At 43.9% G+C, this 23,389-nt stretch overlaps 1 protein-coding gene across 7 annotated transcripts in view; it reads right to left on the minus strand.

Annotated features, from left to right (window-relative positions):
• Ass (argininosuccinate synthase) overlaps window positions 1-23,389 on the minus strand; it is a 66,007-nt gene that overhangs the window by 38,612 nt on the left and 4,006 nt on the right. For 6 of the 7 annotated variants that reach the window (XM_055063217.2, XM_055063219.2, XM_055063222.2 and 3 more), the window contains 4 exons: window positions 18,980-19,048; window positions 17,209-17,454; window positions 3,371-3,445; window positions 2,651-2,721 (listed from right to left, as the gene is read on the minus strand). In XM_055063217.2, the coding sequence (XP_054919192.2) occupies window positions 2,651-2,721; window positions 3,371-3,445; window positions 17,209-17,454; window positions 18,980-19,048 (461 nt within the window). The remainder of the gene's footprint in view (window positions 1-2,650; window positions 2,722-3,370; window positions 3,446-17,208; window positions 17,455-18,979; window positions 19,049-23,389) is intronic. The other variant, XM_055063220.2, reaches the window with a different exon arrangement.

Here is a 23,389-nt window from a genome sequence, read left to right on the forward strand (position 1 = left end):
TAACGGGTGTAAAAGGGGGATAGTCACTTAAATTTTCTGTGCAGAATGATTGGGCAAACGTGTTGTTTAGTACAGAAGCACAAAGATGATTCGGAACTTGATCGCCTGAATCGTTTACGAGACTTATAACGCTATCTTTGGTAGATTTCATAACGTTCCAAAAGCGTTTTGGGTTAGTATTTATCAGAGACGGTAGGGTTGAGTTAAAGAAGTTAAATTTGGACGTGTTTAAAGCGCTTGTATAGGCTTTCGCAGCGGATGTATACGCTAACCATCGATCAGCGTTTAATGACCTTTTGGCGGAACTAAAAAGTCTGCATTTTTTGTTGGATAATCTTTTCAGATGGTTATTGTACCAAGGGGCGTTAGAAGATTGATGAATTATTCTAAGTAGAATATATTTGTAGATAAGATGCATTACTGTAGTTTTAAAAGACAACCACATTTCTTGAACTGATAAGTCTACATGTGTCATAAGGAAGTAATCAAGAAAGGCTGATAGCTCAGAGTTTATAGCGTTAAAGTTAGCCTTTTTGTAGTCCCTAATATATTTGGTGTGTTTCTTTACTTTTGTAGGCGGGATGGAAATGTTAAAGTGTAAGATGTTATGGTCGTTATGGTCGCCAATAGGCATAAACGTGTCAAAAGAAGCTCTAGAATCTATTCTCTATGCTAAATTTCAAGCTATAGGCAACAACACTTAGTTTGGTTTCTTAGCGTTTTTCTCCCTTTTTTCCTTTTCTCCCCTTTTTTTCTCTTTTTTTCGTTCTTCTTCTTTCCGTTCCCCCCCCCCTTTATTTATTTATTTATACCATTTCAGTATTTCCCTTCCTTTTTTTCATGAGCACTGGTTTCTGCCGCTGTTTCTATTATCTCTTTCAGAGACACGATAGCCTACGACAACCAGTGAAACAGGTAAAAGAGGGCTGCTGTGCACGCCGTTTACACGCCGGCTGACACACGGGCGCTGACACGTGATTGACAGACGGCTGGGACCCTGGCCTTGTGCACAGCACTCCTTTATTCTCAATTCGACACGCTAACACACTTTCGCTCGTTGCCGCACCCACCCGCCTTACGCCCTCCTCCCTTTAGAAGAACCCCATCTATATATACTGTGGCGAGGAAAGCATATGTCGCCTTGTAGAAGACAAGTCCACTTGTCGAAACGTTGGCTCCTGCTTTCACCTTGTTCTCGCTTTGCTCATCGTCTTGAAGTTCCATCTCCCGCCTTCCCAGCGTTTTCAATGTAATGAACAGTTTATTATCCGTTGTCGCTAATCAAGCCTAACACGTATTTTGTACTGTTCTTGCTAAGTAATGTCTGCACTTCTGTATATTTTTTATTGGTGGAGTTCTTCACACAGCTTTTTGTTTTTCTCACGTAATGCTCCAATAAAAGCATTATTTTTTATGATACCATGGCCGGTATAATTAATGTATCGATATGTTTCGCTCATTTCTATGCCTTTCTTCTCATACACTTCTCACGGCCGATCGATCGCGGTGATAAGGTATAGGCGGAGCGCCGCTCGGACCAGTGACAAAGTGCGAAAAGAAAAAAAAATCCGAGGACCCCTAAGCACTTCTTATGAGTTGTGAATGCGAAAGCATTAATGTCGAATTGAACGCCGCTGAGCGGTCCTTCGAGTTTTGCCCTGCGAGTAATATACCAAAGCGGTACGCGCTGCCCTGGCCAACAAGCAGCTGCAGCCTGCAATGCCAACGCCGCATGTCACAGACGTCCTGCGCAACGAAAGACTGAGGAAACAGCAATGGCCACTAAGGCCGGCAAACGCGCAGCAACTAAGTCTAGTGGGGGTGAGAGATAGACACGGACCGCGCGCCGGCTTCCGAGAGCGAGACGGCGGCAGCCGCACGAGCGCGTCACGCGACTGCCTCGCCGACGCGAACCCGCCTCGCTCCGCGGCGTCGCGTCGCCCTATCTGCTCCGTCGAGGCGCGCTGGTGACGTGGCGTCGTGGCGATGCTCTCTCGCCTCACGCAACACCGTTTCGCCCACTGTGCTCGGTTGAGGGGCGCTCGTGGTGTGGCGTAGCAGCCAATGGGAATTTAGGAGTCATTTCGCTGCTACAGATGTCAGCTTTTTCGCTCAGTGGGCCATTTTAGGCTTTCGCTTTTGTGCTTCTTAAGGACGACGGGCTTGTGCGACCATCTGTGACTATTAATGCAATTTCTGTAAGACCACACGCGTCAGCAAACTCACCGCAATTTCCTTCCCTCCTGTCTCTGCCTGTGATCTGTTTTCCCCCTTTCCTATTCCTCGGTGTAGGATAGCCAACCGGACGTTATTCTGGTTAACCTCCCTGCCTTCTACTTTTCTCTTTCCTCCTCCCCCTCCTCGCATCCAAAAAGTTGGAATATAATCGCTGCATTAGACTGGTCCTGTATGCACATTACAATTGCTTATACCACAGAGTGGCTGATGGTAAGGAGCAAGTGCGTATAGTCTCTGTTTCTTGTCGCGCAAGGTCCCCGCAGAAATTCATTTGCAATGAATAATGGTCGCGGCTTCTTCTGCAGCATGTCGTACCGGTTTCTGTATTAATTATGCGTGCACTTCAGATTTAAGAAATGGTGTACGCAGACGTGCGTCGCTCAGGCACCTAAAGAACTTCAACAGTTCTCACCTTACGTGCATGAGGTTGGCGTCCATACTCCAGGGTGCCGCCGGCGTCACCGGAACCTCAATCCCACGCTCCTGCGAGAAGGTTGACGTTACACAAGGCCGCAATACATCTACATCCACGGCGGCTTAGTACAGAATTAGGACAACCCGCTATACTTTTGCAGTCTGTGAAGTCCTCACCAAATAAAAGATGTTTAAGTATGCGGACGCAGGTCAGGGGAGGTATTCCGTAAGAGTGCACCTATAGTGGACATGTCCATTTCGTCGGCCGATGAAGTTCTGATTGACTATATTGGGCTGCGCATCCGGCGGCAGAGAGGCGCCACAGCCAATCAGCACTTCAGCAACAGACGAAGTGGACATGTCCAGTAGGTCCACTCTTACGTAATACCTCCCCAGGAAAATAGCACGTGCCACAAGTCAGCAAGGACGAGATAGGAAGCAACAGAGAACAGGAATATAGCGGTCAAACAGCAGATTTGCATTATATGCACGCATTATTTATGCATTATTTACTTTATATTTATGCTTACCTATTAAATCGCTTTTAAACGGTAAATGATTCAGTCCGCAGATTAGATATAGATGGAACAGTCTCCTGAAAAATCAACTAGCCATAACTGAAAGCCCCATACAGAATTTAACCACATCAGTCAGTGTTAGAGAGAGAGAGGGCGAGAGGGAGGGAGAGAGAGCGTCCGTGCATGCGTGCGTGCGTTACCTTGGCATATTGAAAGAGGTCTTGGCGTCCTTGGAACTTGTTGTAGAACTCGGGTATCCTCCATGGAGCAATGGTCTAGAGACAAGGAAAGGAATATTGCACACCATGACTTACGGAACAACCTAGCCTAATTGCTACACGAAGTCAGCAAATTTCGCTCTGTCATAACGTCATGATAATGTTGGTGACGCCAGGTGCGGCATTTCGAGACCAAACTTAGTATAAAATTATAATTCTTATAAGTGTTTACCAACCGTCATACTTGCTAACTGTAGTCTTTTATGTTTGAGAAGAATGGGGTAGAGTCGACTTCATAAAAAAAGTCGCAATTTCGCCCGAAAGGCGGAGCATCGATTGCGATAGCAAATTAGTGGACAGCTAGCCATTCGAAGGAACAATAGTAGTTTTATTGACCGTATAAAATTGTAAACATAGGTATACGAACTAAATTAACCCGCATGGTGTCACGCGCGCACAAGCAAACATGAACACATATCCCACTCGATGACCGCGGAATCTCGCTGTCAATACGCTGGAGTGAGGAAACGCGGCGGCAGCAGCGAGCGAATTGACCTGCGTGCTGCGTCTCGCGTCAACACGAACTAAGCCGCGAAAACACAGCGCACGGTGGACTCTGTCCCCGTCGCAGATGAGTTTGAAAATACTGCGGCCGGGAGTAGAACGTGCCCCCCATCTCCCTAATCCCCCCCACCCCCGGGAGTCTTTCGCGAGACGGAAGACGGCACGCTTCCTCACCGCTTTCCTCGCTTTCGTGCGCGAGATGGAGCCGCCATCGCCGGCTCACCCTCGCACATAGAACATACGGCGCGCGGCTACGATTTTATCGCCATTGGACTTTTTACGGAACCTCGCGGCGACGGCGACGGCAGAAATGCGCCATGCAGTGTCCATTTCATTGCCATCGCAATAATAAGTGCTAGTATATATTACTAACACAGACGCATTTCGTTACTGACCTTGTTCACGGTCGGATATCTAGAAACTGATGTCTCATTATTCCTACTAAGTGGTCACGGCTTGAACTATGGCAGGCCGCAATTCAGAAACAGCGATTATGCGCGCTTTTTATATTAAAAGTCTCATTAGTCAAATTTAGTTAGAAAGCTCTTCAGCAATTATCGCACAATTTCTTTGCCTTTGTTATCAACCTTGACCAGCAAAAAAAATATCCTATGTCTCTAATTGTTTAAGTTATATTTATGAAATAGAAACACTCGTCGCTAAAAATGTCTCGTATACAGATATGGAAACGAATTTGTATTTGTCCTTTCATTCTCTTGATTTTTCGCAAAAAAAATTCCGGAACCCTGCTGAACTAGCGCTTTTTGTCAGTTTGCCCTTTATCTTTGCTTTTTTTTATTCGGTAAAAGCCTCCGGACACGTTTAGTGCATCCTTTTTAACCTGTGGCGTATGTGACTACAAATAAAGAACAATCCGCAAGGACCTCGGCGTACGCACCTTGGGACTGTATTCTGGATCGATCACCTTTCAGAGAAACTTTCACATTTAAATTTACATTAAATTAGGGAGTTTTACGTGCCAAAACCGCGATTTATTTATGTGACATGCCGTAGTGGGGGGCTATGAAATAATTTGGACCACCTGGGGTTCTTTCACGTGCGCCTTAATTTAAGTACACGGGCGTTTTTGCATTTCTCCCCCATCGACATGCGACCGCCGTGGCCGTGATTCAATCCCGTAACCTCGTGCTTAGCAGCCCAACACCATAGCCACTAAGCTTTCACATTTGCGTGACCTAGCGTCAAGTGCTACGCACCATTGGAGAGACGGTCCACTAATTTTTGTCAATAGTGCGCACCGAGATCGATTTCCCCGAAACTCAGCGAACGAGAATGGGTCCTTGGGGTGCATGTCTGCAGCCTTGCATGAAATACTGCGTAGTATTCAATCGGATCTAAACTAAAATCTGCTGAGGTCAACAGAAAATCAAAAGAAACGCAACCTATTTTTGTAACGACTTTTGCAAGGGCATGCATCAGCTTACGGATTTCAGAACATGGGCACGCGCTTCTCCTACGCACCTCGTCTGGGAAGAGTGAGACGCGCCGAGGGTGCTCAGAGCGGTATGCAGCGCAAGCACCCAGCGCCGGAAGCTAAAATTTATCCAGTTTAGTTAACTATTTTATATGCAGAGCGTGAGCATGTACCGAGAAGGGTCACAATAACGTAAAAATATTCCATTCTGATGTTATTCTAAACTCCTGAAGTCAAATTTGCGTAACCTCCGACGCAAGCGCATGGGTGGAGACTCCGGCGTTTTTTAACCAGCCCCATTGAACACTCTCCTCGATTACAGGATGTACCTTTTGTCTGGTTTTGAAGCGAATAGTATTGCCTACCGTGATAGGTTTTCTTTATCTAACCGGCTGACGATAGGCGAGGAGCGCTCAGATGGGGACAGATTCTCGGTGGCGCCAAATCAGCGGAGCAAAAGCAGGTCACCTATGGAGTTGTGCCGGCATCTCCGAGTGGTCCGAGCGGCGCTGACGTCACGCCTGCGTCACACATGAGAGGGAGGGATGAGGAGAGCAGTGCCGGCGTCTCCGATTGGTCCACTTCCCCTTGCTTAGCTTGCGGTGACTCTTCAACGATCGCGGTGGCGTGTAACAGAGTGGGCGTTGGAACAGCCACGAAATGTTCCTTTTCCCAGAATAGTAGTACTTGCACCTTGGATGCGTAGAAGTCTAGCAACGTGTGCCTTTTTCTGTTCCACCGCCGAGAATTATGGTGCCTGTCTTGAGTCAATGCACTGCTGTTACCATGGGTCTAATTCTGTTGTCGGGAAATGTGGAAGAGAACCACGGGCCGCCTAAACGAATCGTGGAGATCGAGGGGACCAAGTGACTTACAAAAATTAGACAATATGCTAACCCGTCTACAATGCCTTAACTCAAGTACTGAAAACATTGAAAAGCAACAAACAATTTTAGTGGCTGGTGTGAGTGAAATAAAAAAGGCTCAGAAAGTGATGCAGACAGACATCAAAAGAAATGATAGTAAATTACGCGACAAAGCAAACAAGTATATTTGAAATGAAAAGGGAAGAGGAAGAAATCAGAACTGAAGCAGACGGCATCACTTGTCGACTTGCTGATGTTGAAGCTGAGCCGTGCAATAGTGCTGTTGATCTACAGGAAGTAGAAGATGTACGGAGGCTGGCTAAAAAACTAGACAGTCTAATGCCGCTGAAAGATAAGGTCGATAACATTGAACAGTCCGTTCAGACGATGTCTGACCATTTCGATGAAATCATCAAGCGTCTTGATAATCATGAAAAAGAAATTACGCACCTGCGAAAAAGAGTGGCACGGGTCGAGAATACGCGATGCGATGAACAACTCTCTCAGCTTAACACCGATTTGAACGAGTTGGAATTCCGAAGCAGGAAAAAGAACATAGAAATTCATGGTGTTGCTAAATCTGAGAATGAGAACCTCCTAGCAAAAGTGAACGAAGTGGCTAAGCAAATCAGTGTTGCAGAAATTAATGAGAGTGACATTGAGGCCTGCCACCGCCTTCCCGCAAAAGCGAACAAGATACCACCCATTATTGTGCGGTTTCAACGACAAGCACAAAGAGACCAATGGCTTCAAAACAGAAAGTCTTTGGCGGGGAACGGAAAAAACACCTACCTATGTGAGAACCTGACTCGAAGAACTAAATTGTTACTTCTGCAAACAAAAGATTGGGCCAAGAAAAACAATTGCCGGTTTGTTTGGTGCTCAAACGGCAAGGTGCTTGTTCGCCAAAAGGAAGGTGATTCTGCTCAAATAATTCGAGATGAGAGTGACCTTGTGGACGTAACATCATAAACAGGTTCCATTTATGTCTGTTGCACTTGATACCCCTACACCATGATGACACCAAATGCATTTCCTCTCCCATGCGAAATCAGTAACAGTGTTAGCTTCGAATTGAAAAGCCCGTCAGTACTTAAATGCTTTCACCTTAACGCTAGGTCAGTTAGGAATAAGGTAGATGAATTTTCTATTTTGTTAGACAGCTTCAGTTTCCCTTTTGATGTTATTATGATCTCTGAGACTTGGCTGACCGACAGTGACACCTTTGAATTGCCATCATTTTCAACTTTTTCCTTGAATCGAAAAACCTCCCGTGGAGGCGGTGTATGCATACTTGTTAATGACCATTTTAAGTGTGAAATTTTGAACGAATTCAGCTACCTGAAGGATGGTGTTGAAATCCTTTCAGTTATATCAGGAAACATTGTAATGTCCGTGGTCTACAGGCCGCCGTCTGGTAACATGGACTCATTTCTTGAAATCATGGAATCTTATCTAAGCTTGGCAAAGAGCAACAAGTACGACGTGATCATCGGTGGCGACTTCAACATAGATATGTTATGTACAACAGTGAACAGCGTGAATTTTGATGTGTTACTTAGATGTTACTGTGTCACAAATATGATAACCACAGCAACCCGCATAACCCCTACTTCCCAAACTTGTATCGATCTATTTTTAACAAATATTAATTCTCCACTCATTCACTCAGGAGTTACATGCTGTGATATAAGCGATCATATGGGCATATATTTGTTTTGCCAGAAGGAGGTCTTGAAACGCTACCTTGGTATAAAAGCTATGTATCAATGTGTAACGGAAGGTTCCCTAGAAAGCTTTCGCACGGACCTTCTAGGTGTAGACTTTTCTGACATATATAGCGAAGCTAGGGCGGACAGCGCTTATGAATTATTCCTCGACGCCTTCACTCATGTCTATAACAAGCATTTCGTTCCAAAATTAAAGAGGCTACCTAAAACAATAAGAAAACCGTGGATATCACGTGAACTCTACACGCGTATTAAAGAAAAGCACAAATTATATCAACTATTTATTGATACAAAAGATACTCTTGTTCTTGAGCGCTTTAAGAAATGCAGAAATAAATTAAATTCTGACATACGACAGGCAAAGCTCAGACATTACGAAAACTACTTTGCAGCTGCATTAAATCGTCCTGATAAGATCTGGTGTAAAATCCGGTCACTCGACTCTGGCATCTCGCAGGTTACAACTCCAGATAAAATTACAAGCGATGGCATAGAATACTCAGGTAATTCTCTTGCAGAAAAATTTAACAACTTTTTTACGGCCGCACCGAAGTCCTCAGCAGACACAACTCACGTAACTATTGATAGATGTCCCTCGTCTTTGTTTCTGGAACCTGTCTCTACAAGTGAAATTTTGTCTACGTTCAGAGGCCTAAAGAACAGTACATCGTGTGATGCGGAAAATATACAGATACGTCCAGTTAAGCACGTCATTGATATCATTGCTGCGCCATTGGAGCACATATACAACTTATGCTTAGAAACGGCCACTTTTCCCCCGAGATTGCAGATTGCTAGAGTAGCAGTCATATATAAAAAAGGTAGCAAAAATGACTTTGGGAACTATAGACCAATCAGTATTCTGCCCGTCTTCTCACAAGTGTTCGAGAAGCTCATTCTTAAGCGAGTTGAAAGTTTTTTAAATAAACACAGTATACTTTCTGACAACCAGTATGGCTTCAGAAAAAACCGATCGACGGAACTTGCTCTTTTACACCAGAAGGAATATATCCTAAGGAACTTTGAACATAGGAACGTCGTCTTGGAAATTTTCTTAGATTACAGCAAAGCCTTTGATTGCATAAATCATAGCATCTTGTTTCAGAAGCTTGAATGTTATGGAATTAGAGGCGCAGCATTACTCTTAATTAAATCTTACCTATCGCACAGAAGCCAGTATGTCCAGATAAACGAATATAAGTCTACTTTACGAACAGTTTCGTGCGGGGTACCCCAAGGGAGTATCTTAGGACCATTGCTTTTTAACCTGTACATTAATGATATCGTCAGTGTGGATACTAATGTTCGTTTCATAATCTACACCGATGATACTAGTTTGTTTTTATCTGACGATAGCAGTAGTAAGCTAAGGACAAATGCAAATGTGCTCCTGGAGAAAATACATGTATGGTCCGATAAAAATCTTTTGTCTGTTAATACTGCAAAGTCAAAGGCAGTACTTTTTCGTCCCAAAAATAAAAAATTCGGTGATTTCGGTGAGTTATTTTATAACAGAGACCAGATTGAGTTAGTAAGGTCATTCAAATCACTTGGCGTAACATTCACCGAAAACATGCTGTGGGACGACCACATAGACGATGTAGCATTAAAGGCATCTAGAGCCATAGGATTTATAACGCGTTCCAAACATTATCTCCCACAAAAGGTAAAGCTCTCTCTATATCATGCACTATTTCGCTCACATCTAAACTACTGCTCATTAGTATGGGGTACTGCTACACAAACCGGTCTGAAAAAACTAAGAACTCTCGAAAAACGGGCCCTCAGGTTAGTTCATAACCTGCCAAGTAGACACTCAACAAAAAACTTATTTTTCAAGAACGAGATCATTAACGTTTTCAGCCTCTATGCCTATAGACTACTACGCACCTACAAACTAGAACAAAGGAGATGCATAAGTAATATACCGTATGAACGCGTGTAAGGGCCGCACCCGTGTATGGGCCGCACCCCCAACTTCCCGAAGCAAATATTTAAAAAAAAAAATATCCGTGTAAGGGCCGCACCCCGAACTTTCCACGACCCACGTGTGATTAGCCTTCAAAATGCGCGCGCACGGAAGCTTCCAGATGCCGCCCACGGATGGCGCCGATGTCGCGGGTCATCATCATCATCATATTTTCTTTCTCGGAATGGATTGCAAACGGCGATCACGATGAGACTCCGACCGGGCGGCTCAAGAGGGCACCGCTCGCGACTGTGCTGGGCTGGATTTTGACCGCGTGGAATTCGGTGTCTACGGACATTGTATCCCGCAGCTTCAAAGTGACCGGGATTTCCAACGATTTGGACGGAACTGAAGACGACGACTTGTGGGGTGATGAGCCAGAAGAATGCAGCACCAGCTCGGAGTCTGAGGACTCCGCGAGTGATGATGACTGATTGTAAATAGTGATGATTGATGAGGATTATTGTAAATAAACGCGCATTCACTTATTGGTCTGTTTTTACTTGAAAAAAAAAATTTTTTTTTCGTATGTCGCGTGTATGGGCCGCACCCCGAAAATAGGCCCTCGAATTTGTAAAAAAAAGTGCGGCCCTTACACGCGTTTATACGGTATCTGACTTAGCCCCGATTGAATTATTTCATTGCACATATCCACGCCGGTATAAACCACACTGGGTATTACCAAAGTAAGAACAAACTATGGGCGCCAAATGGTAGCATTTCAACTTCCATCCTTACTTAACAAATTAATTGATGAAAATATAGACTTGGGAAGTATTAGCTGCTCTAACCTTCGCAACTACTTTCTCATTAACGTGTCCCTTTGATTGTCCAACATTTAGACATCTGTGAACGTTTTTGTGTCTAATTGTGTTATAAGCGCATTTTTGGTTGCTGTTCTTTCGCTGTTTCGTAAGCGTTTTTGCTCTCAGTTGCTGTACTTGTATTTCTTTTGAATCGGTTTATATTTTTTTCACACACACAGGTGATTGTGTATTTTGCATACTTGTTTTTGTACTAATGCTTTCTTTGACTTTGTATTTGCTGTCGTGACAGAGGTGCCGTCGCATGCCACTGCTCACCTGCTGTACGGGGGGTGGGAACTTAGTCAAGCGTCAATCGCTTTTATTCCCATCCCCTCCATCAATGTAATGGTGATGGAAATAAATCATTATATTATTATTATTATTATTATTAAAGTAAATACAAGGCTACTAGAGACGCTGGCCGAATTAAACGACAGGACGCGACCCGACATTTTATTTTTCTATGGCTTGCCTGATTTTTCTTCAGAATCTTGGAATAGGACGGAAGAGAATCTGCTGAATGTAACGTCTGACACTCTAGATTTTTCCATTTTCAAAGAATCAATTGAAGTGGCGCACAGGTTAGGTGTGTACATGGCTAGCAAATGCAGGCCTGTTGTGAAATGTTCTACCTTTAGGATGAAACTGCAAGTCTTGTACTCGTACTTTACAACAGGCGAAATTTTTTCACCACAAGCATATCATATGCGAAAGAAAGTGATAGAATTCGGAAAATCTTAAAACAAAGCGTGCAAACAGAGGTATAACAAGCTGTACGTTAACAGCAAGGTGTATGGTTTCAATTTCACAGATAGCTGTGTTTATGAGCTTGACGGTACTTCACAACTTTCCCGGACACGCGTCGACGTCCATCGGGATGACTCCTCGGCGTTATTGAGCAAGCATGTTACAAATATAGGCGCGACAGGGGAGATGGATGGAAATCAGGAACAAGAAACACACTTTCTTTTTGCTTGCGAACATATGAAGTGTGTTTTCAAAACGCGACGATTTGAACGCTCTGATACACCCGAGTGACGCGAACGTAGTATTGCTGACCGAAACGTGGCTTTCTTCAGAACTAGACATCGAACAGCTTTTTGATCCTGGGACCGGGCTTAACGTTTACCGGCAAGAGAGAGCTCAAAGAATAGGCGATGGTGTTGTTGTTTTTTTTTAATTATCGGGTTTTACGTGCCAAAACCACTTTCTGATTATGAGGCACGCCGTAGTGGAGGACTCCGGAAATTTCGACCGCCTTGGGTTCTTTAACGTGCACCTAAATCTAAGTACACGCATGTTTTCGCATTTCACCCCCATCGAAGTGCGGGGGCGATGGTGTTTTGATCGCTGTTTCAGAAAACCTTGTTTCTTCTTGTATTGGCACAGTTAGTGACTTGGAACTGGTATGGGTCGAACTTCGTCTATCGTTTAGAAAGATCGTCCGTATCCGTATAGAAGCAATCATTTTGTTAATGACCTTCATAATTCTGGTGATTCAGTCATAGTATGTTATCTAAATGTTCCGGTAGTTCTTTCTGGTGACGTTAATTACCCGAATATTGTCTGGTCAACTGCTTTTCCGCACTTAGGTTTGTTTTCTTCCAAGTGCAGCATTTTTTTTTCCCCTAAGTTATGATTTCAACTTCAAAGATATTGTTACCCAAGCAACCCGGATAACGTCACCTATTTCAGGTGTATTAGATATTGCGCTTACTACGGCACCTGACATATTTAATTCTGTTGATTATCTTACGGGTCTGAGTAACCATACTCCTCTTCATTTCAGGGTGAATGTACCAGGTAAGCTTCACAAGAGAGAGAGAGAGAATGAAGAGGAAAGGAAGGGAGGTTAACCAGATATGAGTCTCCGGTTTGCTACCCTACATTGGGGATGGGGGATAGGGGTTAGAAAGATGAGAGAGAGGAAAACGCTAAAAAAGAAGAAAAACACGCACACGTGGCGACACACACACAAAAGGCGTTCCAGTTAAAGTCGTTCACACAGGCCAGTAGATCGCAAAAAGCGCAATAGCACTTGCACGGCCTTCTGTGACGGTAGGTCCTTTCGATGTTGTAGAATTCTTGTTTCGGATAGCGGTTGGTCGTCCATGTTGGTCAAGTTCGTGGCGAAGGCATGCCCTCTGTGGACTGTACTGCGGGCAGGCGCACAGAATATGGCCAATTGATTCTTCATGGCCGCAGTGGTCATAGGTTGGGCTGTCGGTCATCCCTATGCGGAATGCATAGGCTTTGGTGAAGGCAACGCCCAACCAAAGTCGATATAAAAGCGTGGCGTCTCTACGGCGAAGCTGTGATGGCGCTCGAAGACTTAGTGTGAGTCAAGTGAGTACAGTGGCGTATTTCTTAAATGTGGCTCATTCCATTGCGACGCGGTGCACTGCCGAGCAAGTAGGCGGAGCTTCCGTGCTGCGACAGTTCTAGAAAGAGGAATTGGGATGTGGCGCTCCTCAGTATGGGCTGAGCGGGCAGCGTGATCCGCCCGTTCGTTTCCGATAATCCCGCAGTGACTTGGAAGCCACTGAAAGGTTATTTCATGGCCTGCATCACTTATATGTTGTAACGTCTCTGTAATATGGAATTATTAGTTGTTCGTGCGGTCCGCGTCGTAAAGGTGACAGTAAAGACTGCAGTGCCGCCTTCGAATCGCAGAATATTGTCCACTTGTGTGGTAGTTCATCACCAATGTGATGAAGGGCAGTAAAAAGCGCTGCGAGCTCTGCTGCCGTCGATGTTGTCGCGTGGGTCGTCTTAAATTTGATTGTTGTAACTTTCGCTGGTATGACGATTGCCGCCGCGAAGCTGCTTGGAAGGACAGATCCATCAGTGTAAATATGCGTAGAGTCACGGTAGTTCTCGTACAAATATAGTAGCGTGAGCTGTCTAAGGGCTGGTGATGACAGATCAGCTTTTTTCGAGATACCAGGTATTGCGAGGTTGATTTTTGGCTGAGCGAGGCACCATGGAGGGATCGAAGGTCTCGCAGCCGGAGTGAAAGAAGCTGGCAATGATTCATCATATGCAGTTATCGTTTGGCTGAAAGATGTGTGTGGCCTGTCCGCTGGTAGAGAGGCTAAATGGTGACGAGGATTCCTGGCTAGATGCCTTATATGGGTCCTGAGTACTTCAATTTCAATGTGGGTCTTGACAAGGTGGTCTCTAGCGATTGCTATCGTAGCCACTGTTGAAGCACTCTGAGGCAGGCCTAGACAGATCCGGAGCACTTGACCCTGAAGACTTTGTATTGTGCGTAGATTCGTTTTGCATGTGTTGTTTATTGCTGGCAAGCTGTATCGCAGAAATCCTAGAAAAAGCACCCTGTACAGTTGCAACATGGCTCTTGGCGACATTCCCCAGGTCTTGCCAGCGAGGTGACAGATGCCTGTCAACCGTTTTTTCACGTATGATACGTGTGGGCTCCATGACAAGTCCCTGTCGATTATGACACCTAGAAACTTGTACGATCGCACCCGTCGTATTATTTGGCCATTTATCATTACGCTGTAGTTTGCCATGGCTTTGCGCGTAAATGGCACTAGTGCGCATTTCTCGGTGGAAATTTCCAGGCCTCGGTTACGGAGGTAGATAACAGTTTGTGTGGCGGCTCTCTGAATTCTCGCTCGCAACTGTAGGCGTGTTACTGCAGACGTCCATATGCAGATGTCATCCGCGTACATTGATAGCCTGACTGTAGTTGGCACGTGCTCAAGGAGAGCAATTAGTGTTAGATTAAATAACACAGGGCTAAGTACACCGCCCTGGGGGACGCCGCGGTAGCTATAATGTAGACAAGTATGGCCTTCCTCGGTGCTTACAAAAAAGGATCGCATGGATAGATAGCTCTGTATCCATTGAAACATCCGACCACCCACTCCTACCTCTGCGAGAGCAGAGAGGATGGCTTCATGTGTAACGTTGTCATACGCCCCTTTAACGACGAGGAATAAAGAAGCGCAGAGACGCTTACGGCATTTCTCATGTTGAATGTAGGTGACCAGGTCGACGACGTTATCGATCGATGATCGACCGCGTCGAAAGCCCGCCATGGCATCTGGGTAGGTGTTGTGGTACTCCAAGTACCACTCCAGGCGTCCTAGGACCATCCTTTCCATTACTTTGCCCACACAGCTCGCCAAAGCGATCGGACGATATGATGAGAGTTCCAACGGCGACTTGCCAGGCTTCAGCAGTGGAATTCTAAACATATCTGAGATTATGGAGCTTGTCACTTTGACGCTAATAATCGCAAGTTATGTGTATTCATGAATGAAACCTTGCAGGGCTTCTCTGAGCGGTCTATTAACATGAACTGGAGGTTATTTAGAGACAAAGTGGCGTCCCTCACAGAAGCGTTCGTTCCATAAAGGCTGGTAACTTGCAATAAGCACGCGCCTTGGTTTAACCAGTCACTCAAAAGATTAATCAACAAGAAGAAACGAATGTTTCGTCCTGTGCACTGTCACGCTGTAATATCTATAATTCAGTAAATTCTGAATATAAAAAGAAGACTAAAATTGGTAAAGTACACATATTAAATAACACACTTCGTCACATGTGGAGTAAAAATCCGAGACAGTTTTAGAAGATCGTAAACAAAAGTGATACTCGTGATTTAACTCTTAAAACACTGAACAGAAAACTAATCCCCAGCGAAGAATGTGCAAGCGTCACAGATACCATGTTTTCATCAGCATTCTCTAAAGATTCCAGTTTTGGTAGTCGCGACTATCCAATTTTTGAATTTCTCCCCATGATTTCAGTTCGTTTCGATTCGACAGGTTTTGTTAAGATGATCGAAAATGTAAAAATATCCTCGTCAGTTGGAGTGGACAACATCAATTTTAAGTTTCTCATTAATACAAAAGCATGTAGTTCCATTATCCTGTCAAAACTACTTGAGCAATCGATTGAAACTGGCTGTATTCCTCATGATTGGAAAGTGGGGAGAGCTATTCCCTTATTCAAATCCGGAGACAAGCACTCACCTAATAATTACCGACCCGTATGAATAATCAGCACATCATGCAAGATCATGGACGATGCCATTTCCTCTCATATAACTAAATTTCTAGAAGGTAATTCATTTTTAGTAGTGGTCAACATGGATTCCGCTAAACATTTTTGTGTGAAACGCAACTTTTCTGTTTCACTTATGACTTACATTCTATTCTTGACGAGAGTTCCCTTATAGTCTGTATAGATTTAGATTTCTCTGAGGCATATCTGACACCGTAACACATGAATTGCTCATTCTTGTATTGCACAGTCTTAATCTGGATAGTAAAGTTCTCGCATGGTTGAAAGCTTTATTCACAAATTGTTCACAGTTCGTAACCCAGAATGTTGTCAGAATTGCCACAGAATGTTGTCCGCGAGTATAGATAGTTATCTTCAATAGTTCTTGCATAATTTTTTTTCTGAGAGGGACGGTATAGCAACTCCATTTTGGACATAAACGCTAAATGAATGAATAATTGCGCGATACTTAACTCAAATTTGTTCGAGAACCTTTCAACGCAAGAGCAGTTCGAATACATCAAAATAGGCGCAAGTACTCCGATCTTTAAATCAGTAGAGACATACCCATCGATTCCGCATCCAATCCACTCGTGCATATATGTCGTTTAGCGCTCGGACGATAGCAGCTGCGGTGGAAACAAATGATCGGCTCAATAAGCCGCGTGTCCCTTACTTTCCCCTGTGGCACTGTGAGATGAATTAATGTATCGGCTACCGAGACGTGCACTTTCGATCGAGGAGGGTTGTACGAGTATTTGCTACAGTCAAGTGCCGGGAAACCGTGAAATAGTACAGTGAGGTGAGCAAACACCGTTTCACGTAACTTCGTTGCGCGCGGCCATAGGCTAAATAAGTGCGTGGTGTTTCACGCAGAATGTACCGATATTGATGTTCTGTTTCTAACTTCCTTTTTATTAGACGCCACGAAATCCGTTCTCGCTATCTGATCCGATGTGCTGCAACGCCGGAGTGATCGGCGGGCAGCCATCTTCTATTCTTTTCGAAACGGGGCAGTCCCCGGCCAGTCCATTCTTTTGTTCAACTCATTTTGATTGGAATAATTAGTGCATGTTTAGTGCATGTTTAGCGCGCACACGTCACATTGACGTGGTGAGTTCTCGCTGCTTGTGACGTCACTTGACAGGCAGGCGAAGCGGGCGCCACCAAAAAATGTTTGAGCAATCGCGGAGGGCTAATAACGGAAATGGAATAGAGACAGATCGGAACACAGCGTTACGTTATAGCACCCCAGGCTCGCACAAGCTTGCCTCCAGGCACATGCGCTGCCACGCGTTGCTGTAAGTCACCAACCTTTTCCCATGATACACCAGCGAAACGGTGCTCTCATCGTGATTTGTTCCCTTTCCACCACCGAACAAAAAGGCGCGATTGGATGCGCCGTGTACCTACCTGCACGCTGGGTAGCAGTGCGCTGCAGGCGAGCTCGAAGCGTATCTGGTCGTTGCCCTTGCCAGTGGCGCCGTGCGACACGAAGGCGGCGCCTTCCCGTGCGGCCACCTCGGCCAGCGCCCGGCCGATGCAGGGCCTGGCTAGCGCCGTGCCTAGCAGGTAGCGCTCCTCGTAGACAGCGCCCGCGCTCAGGGCTGGAAACACAAACTGCTCCACGAACTCGCGCCGCAGGTCCTCCACAATTACCTGCAACGCAACACTAGCGCTTCTGAGCGCTGTCACTGGGAGGTTACGTGTGCAGCTAGCGTCCTTTTGATCTCCTTATCACCTGGACAGAAGTCGAAACGAGCGCTAAATTGCATACGACGGTCGGTGCAGGTGCATAATCGCGTCAATTAAGCATATAATTGAAGATATTTCGAAATATCAACGAAATTTTTTGCAGCTGTCCCACAGCTGTAATTTTATTTTTGTTCGACTTGCACTGTGTGCGTGTGTGTGTGGAAAATACATTCTCGCAAAGTACCTTTATAAGTAGGGTTCAGCGTTATCGCTTTTTATGTTACGTTTTTTTTTTACGCCCGAAAAATTCAGCAATTTTGTCATTGATTTTTTTATTTTTATTTTTTTCGAAGAATAATTTTTTTCGCATCGAGCTCACCGTTCTTTTTTTTTTTATTGCGTTGAACATATTATTCACTAATTTCGTTGAAGCTCAAATGTGCTGTATAACTGCAGAATATGTTCTTCAACACTATAAAGTGTTGTTCTATACACAGCATAACAAAGTTTTCGAGAAGCAGTCTAGCTATAGTCAGGGCACGACACCATACGGCGACGTGGCAATGCGGGAATTAAGAGTGAGTGCTTTTGATATTGCAGCACAAACAGAATGATACTTTATTCGTAGCATTATGAGGGCACACAGCTCTTACGAATACCGCCGAAAAAAAAAAAGTGGCTAGGTAGTTACGACTTTGCGTTACGGTCAGTGAACCGTCCCAGTTCGTCCACTGCAGTGGTCGCAGCTCGGCGACTGCAGGACCCGGACCAGGGCTCCCCCGCACCTTCGCAGCTTCTTTTCGTGGCAGCAGAAGGCAAAACAGGCACAAATAACAAATAAAAAGGAACGTTTGCTTGAGCGGCAGGCTGATGAGGATTCTTGCTCTCGCCAGGCTCATTGCATCGGAGCACATGTATACAGGCTCGGGAAAGCTGCGCCTCGCCACGTCGATGGCCGAGTTAGCTCTCTGGTAAACTTCACTGTGTGGTGTATTGCGCGCAGCAAAGGTGGTGCACACGGGAACACAAACACGAAAAACAAGAGACCTTGCTATCACTGACCCTCTTCGATTATAACCGAATTCCGGCAATAAATATTCGGCGTACTTTTTTTTTATTTATCGATAACGCTCAACTCCAAATGTAGTGTGTGACGTCTCATAGTCTTAGATATTACATTCATGATCTACTTGTACCGATGTGTAAACGTGTGGAAAGATGTAGTGCATTATACTGCATTTACCATTGCTTTGTTTATTTATTTTATTTATTGAACTGGCAACGAGTTGGCGTTGACCAGTCGTTCCCGCCAATGTGACGCCGCAGTGAGCTTCCGTTGGTTGTCCGACAATTTTCTCTATTCAATGACATTATTTTTTGGCGCAGAACGTAGCGCTGTTCATGACCTCGGTAGCAATTAAACGCTATATCACCATGTCGTTGAACTCGCGTGGCATTTCACATATACAATTAGGGGAAAACATGTCACCTTCTTGGCTCCGATGCGTTTCGCCTTCTTTTCAGCCGCAGCGAAGTCTTCGTCTTGCCCAAGGTTGGCCTGCGTAAGAGTAAGCAGCGTCGTTTTTAATAGCCCATCCATATGCCGCGAAAAGTTATTTTGCTTTATTTCCGCAAAATCTGGCATCATTTCCACTCCTCAAATAAAAAAACATAATTAAGGGGAAAAAAATCCACGGCCTCATCAAGCCATCAGCTGAGAGAGATACAATAATAATGCAATAGCGTATGGAGGATTCTGTCAATTGCTGATTCCCTATCAGGCATCCGCATTGAATAGAGCTAAACTTTTACATAACACACCGCGAGACCCTTTATGCGAGCATCCCCGAATGTTTTATTCTGAGTATTTTCTTACGAGCAGTATTTTGGAGTAAGATTATGAGAGACAAGAGCATTCATGAGAACCAGTCTATCACGTATACACAACAAGCGTGTCCGAAGTTGTTTTCGAAGAACCAACGATTGAATTCATTTGTGGCAGGCGCAAACTGTGAATGGTCACTGCGTGTCCTTCTGATTCCGCTGCCTCCTCGCGGCCACATACCCAATCCCGCATCTTTAGTGAACCATGTCCGCGTCAGAGAGGTTCGTTGAAGAGCGGCACACAGGTGCACAGTGCCACATACCCAGCAACTCTACAGTTAGTCCGACGGTTGGTTTCGAAGCCAGTTCTCGCAGCATAGCAGCCCAACTCGCTACCCATTCGACCATGGGCTACCCAGATACCCAGGAAATGAACTGTACTAGAAGGGAAACTTGGACGAGTTGGTTGTAATTCATGCTTGAAAAGTAACAGCGCTAAAACGACAAGGGCTTCGTGGGCAAATGGACAGCGATAGTGTCGTATTGTTCTTTGCCTAAGTCCTTGTTCATTTAGCGCTGTTATTTAACAAAACAGATACCAAGGTTTCCGAGAAAACGGTGAGATCAGACAGACAGACAGACAGACAGACAGACAGACAGACAGACAGACAGACAGACAGACAGACAGACAGACAGACAGACAGACAGACAGACACAGACAGACACAGACAGACACAGACAGACAGACAGACAGACAGACTCTTTGGGATTCTCGCATTTCTTTTATTTTTATAAGTACACTGTGTGTCACATGAACCTGTCTTGAAACGAAACGTACCGTTGCTGGCACCGGCGACCATTACAGTTGTCTAACTGCTTATCATACTGTAATATAACGAAACGTCATAATGGTAGTGATTCATATTGCCATGTAGTCTTTAGTCAGAGGTAAACAAAGTTAACTAGAGGCAAAAGTGATGAGAGCAAATTATATAGAAAACTACTATTGAACCGTAAAAATAACTAATTGAATAGTTTTCCCTCACCTTGTTGCATTTGCTTTACGTGTGTGTCTCTGTGTCCTTGTCTTCCGTGCTGTACTCGTGTGGCCATCAATTACGAACTTGCCCAAGCCCTTGTCAGCTTTATTAAACAAGGGATTCAAGTCAGTTGGATCTAATACTGCATGTCTAGTGACTGACGTGTTATTCGTTTCATCTAAATATTATGGACTGGCAGTACTTGGCACGAATTAAACCACAATATTTTTTTATTGCACTTAAGCTGCGGGCGTCATAGATTGCCAGAAAATTTTCATGAAAACAGCCAGGGAAGGCTTGGAAAAAGATCGGGTAATTTTAAAATGGCCACATAGGTATGCTGTCTTGTTATATGTCATACAAAGTTTCCAGAGAATCTCTCTGGTAAATATATTTTTAAAACGTTTCACCTCATAAAAAGTTCAAGGAAATTTGCCCATTTATTGAAAAAAAATGAAAGTCAACCATACTGGCATGGCATTTCTTACTGAATTTATCTTTTTTTTTTGCGTTAACTAAAAGTCCTGAACCTCGAAACCCTAGAAAACATTTTCATCTTTGGAAGCACCTTAAATAATTGACTGTGATAGAATTCATTCGAATTATAGTATCAGTTTTGTTTCCTAGGAGGTGCATGTCTGTCGTGTCATGACACAAAGTGCGCGTGTGGTATTTCGGGTGCTCATGTGGTATACCTAACTTGGAAAACCGTTAGCATGCCCAAGAGACCTCATTACCTGTAAGAAATTAAGTGACCATATCAATACAATCAACCCATCTGCCTTCTGTTGAAGTTATGGCCAATGACCATTCATTTAAAAGTATGAGAAAGACATTTAAATGTGTATTAAGCAAAATAAATTACAATCTTAGGCATGATACTGTGAATATTCCAGTCACGTCTTCTGAAGATATCCCTCTGCCCGGGCATACTTAACTACCAGCCAAAAAAATGTACAGACAGTCCAACTTGGTAACGTTTCAGCAATAAATATGGAGATCATTTGGGATAAGTACATTAATGCATCATATATGAACTTGTCATAAAAGGGAACATACTGTTGCTGGCACTAGCAGCAGTTGTGACTGTTTAATTGTTCACCGTACCATAAAATAAAACATTGTATAATGGTACTGATTTGTATTGACAAGCAGCCATTAGTCATAGTTAAACCGCATGAAGTATTGACTTATATGGTTTGAGAAAATATATTAAGCTGCTAAATGAACATACAAAGAATACACACTTGTTATTTTTGTCTCATATTGCTGCCTCTACTTATTTGCAGCATACACCTGCATCACCTTTGGGTCTAATGACTCAAAAGTCAAGGCCAGCCTGGCGACCATGCTCGCCAAGTGGAAGTAGTGTAAATATTTAGCCTCTTTTCATAATAGCATAAGACATGTATTTTAAGAAATTCATCTATTTTATCGTGCAATAAAAACAGTTAATTCATTGCCCGTGCATTTGTTTTCTTTTTTGCACTGCATGATTCAGCACTCAATTCTTTCTGTTTAAGCAACATATATGAAAGTACAGCTGGTTCAGGAGCATTATTAGTCTACTAACGTTAATGCGTAAGTGCAGATGAAAAGCAACAGGTGCACATACATAAATACATTCAAAATTTTTGCTACCACATGTAAACAAAAATGTAAGCTAACTTGTTGATAGCAGATAGCTATGGACTTATGGCCTTGTACACTCTTTGTAGACTTGTCTATAGAATGTCTGTGTCTATAGATTATTGAAAATTCATGTTTGTTGACAAATGTCTGCAGAATATCATAGAAAAAATGTATAGGATTATAAAGTTCTCTTTTTGTAGACTGAAGTCTATAGAATGTCTATAGACTATCTATAGACATTTTATAGACAGTCTACAAAAGTAGAACTGTATAACCCTATATGCTTTTGTCTATAAACATTCTGCAGACATTTGTTTCAAACATAAATTTTCATTAATCTATAGACTCAGACTCTTTATAGACTAGTCTATAAAAAGTGTATGGCCATAAGTCTATAGACTGGTCTATAGGAATAGTCTATGATAGTCTATAGACATTCTATAGACTTCAGTCTACAAAAGTAGAACTGTCCATAGACATTCTGCAGACAACTGTCTACAAACATGAATTTTCATTAATACATAGACACTCTATAGACTGTCTATAGACTAGTCTAAAGAAATGTCTATAGACTTCATGGTCAAATGTCTATAGACTGCCTATGGACTTTCTATAAAAAATTTTGTAAGGGTTTGCCCGAGAGCTTACACCAAGTGAAGTCTCTATAACTGAACTATAGGCTGTGCCTGCGGATGTCAGTCGTTTGGCGTTAGGAATAAGGAGTGCATGAAAAGTTTGCGGTCTACCTCAAAATTGGGAAGCAAGTATGAAATGTTGGGTTTTAGACAATGTACTTTTTAAACAACATGTACTTAGGGAAAGCATTGATTATAACGGTGGTGGAGTTTTGCTTGTCATACCTTTTTGTTAAATAGATTACACAACACTTTTCATTAGTGTCAACAAGTGCCATCAACAAGGGTCATATTGATATGGACGTAATATTCACGAACGTCACAACCTAGACTTTGCCTTCCGCACTTCGAAACGCAGACGTCAGCGACGCTGCGATCATCACCCATATGGATCACCAACCGCACGCTGTGCCTTCCCACTTGCCTTATGCGGGTTCGACTCCCGGCTGCGGTGGCCGCATCCCGATGGGAGTCGGATGCAAAAAATTTCATGTACCGAGCATTAAACGCTCGTCAAGGAACATCAGGTGGTCGAAATTAATACCGAGCACCCAATTACGGTGTCTGTTATAGCCAGTGAGTTGCTTCGGCACGTTAAACCCCTTAATTTGGTTTTAATCGTTCCGTATTGACCATTGCTATAGTGGGGCGTGAGTCTAATTACCCTTTTAACTGCACAACGTCTAGCAAAAGCACAAAGCCGACGATTGTTGCACCTGGTTACCTGAGACGTTGAGCGACCTTCGCGTTATCGGTGGTGGCTGAGAA

Source organism: Dermacentor andersoni, chromosome 1 (genome assembly GCF_023375885.2).
Source record: "Dermacentor andersoni chromosome 1, qqDerAnde1_hic_scaffold, whole genome shotgun sequence".
Lineage (NCBI taxonomy): Eukaryota > Metazoa > Arthropoda > Arachnida > Ixodida > Ixodidae > Dermacentor > Dermacentor andersoni.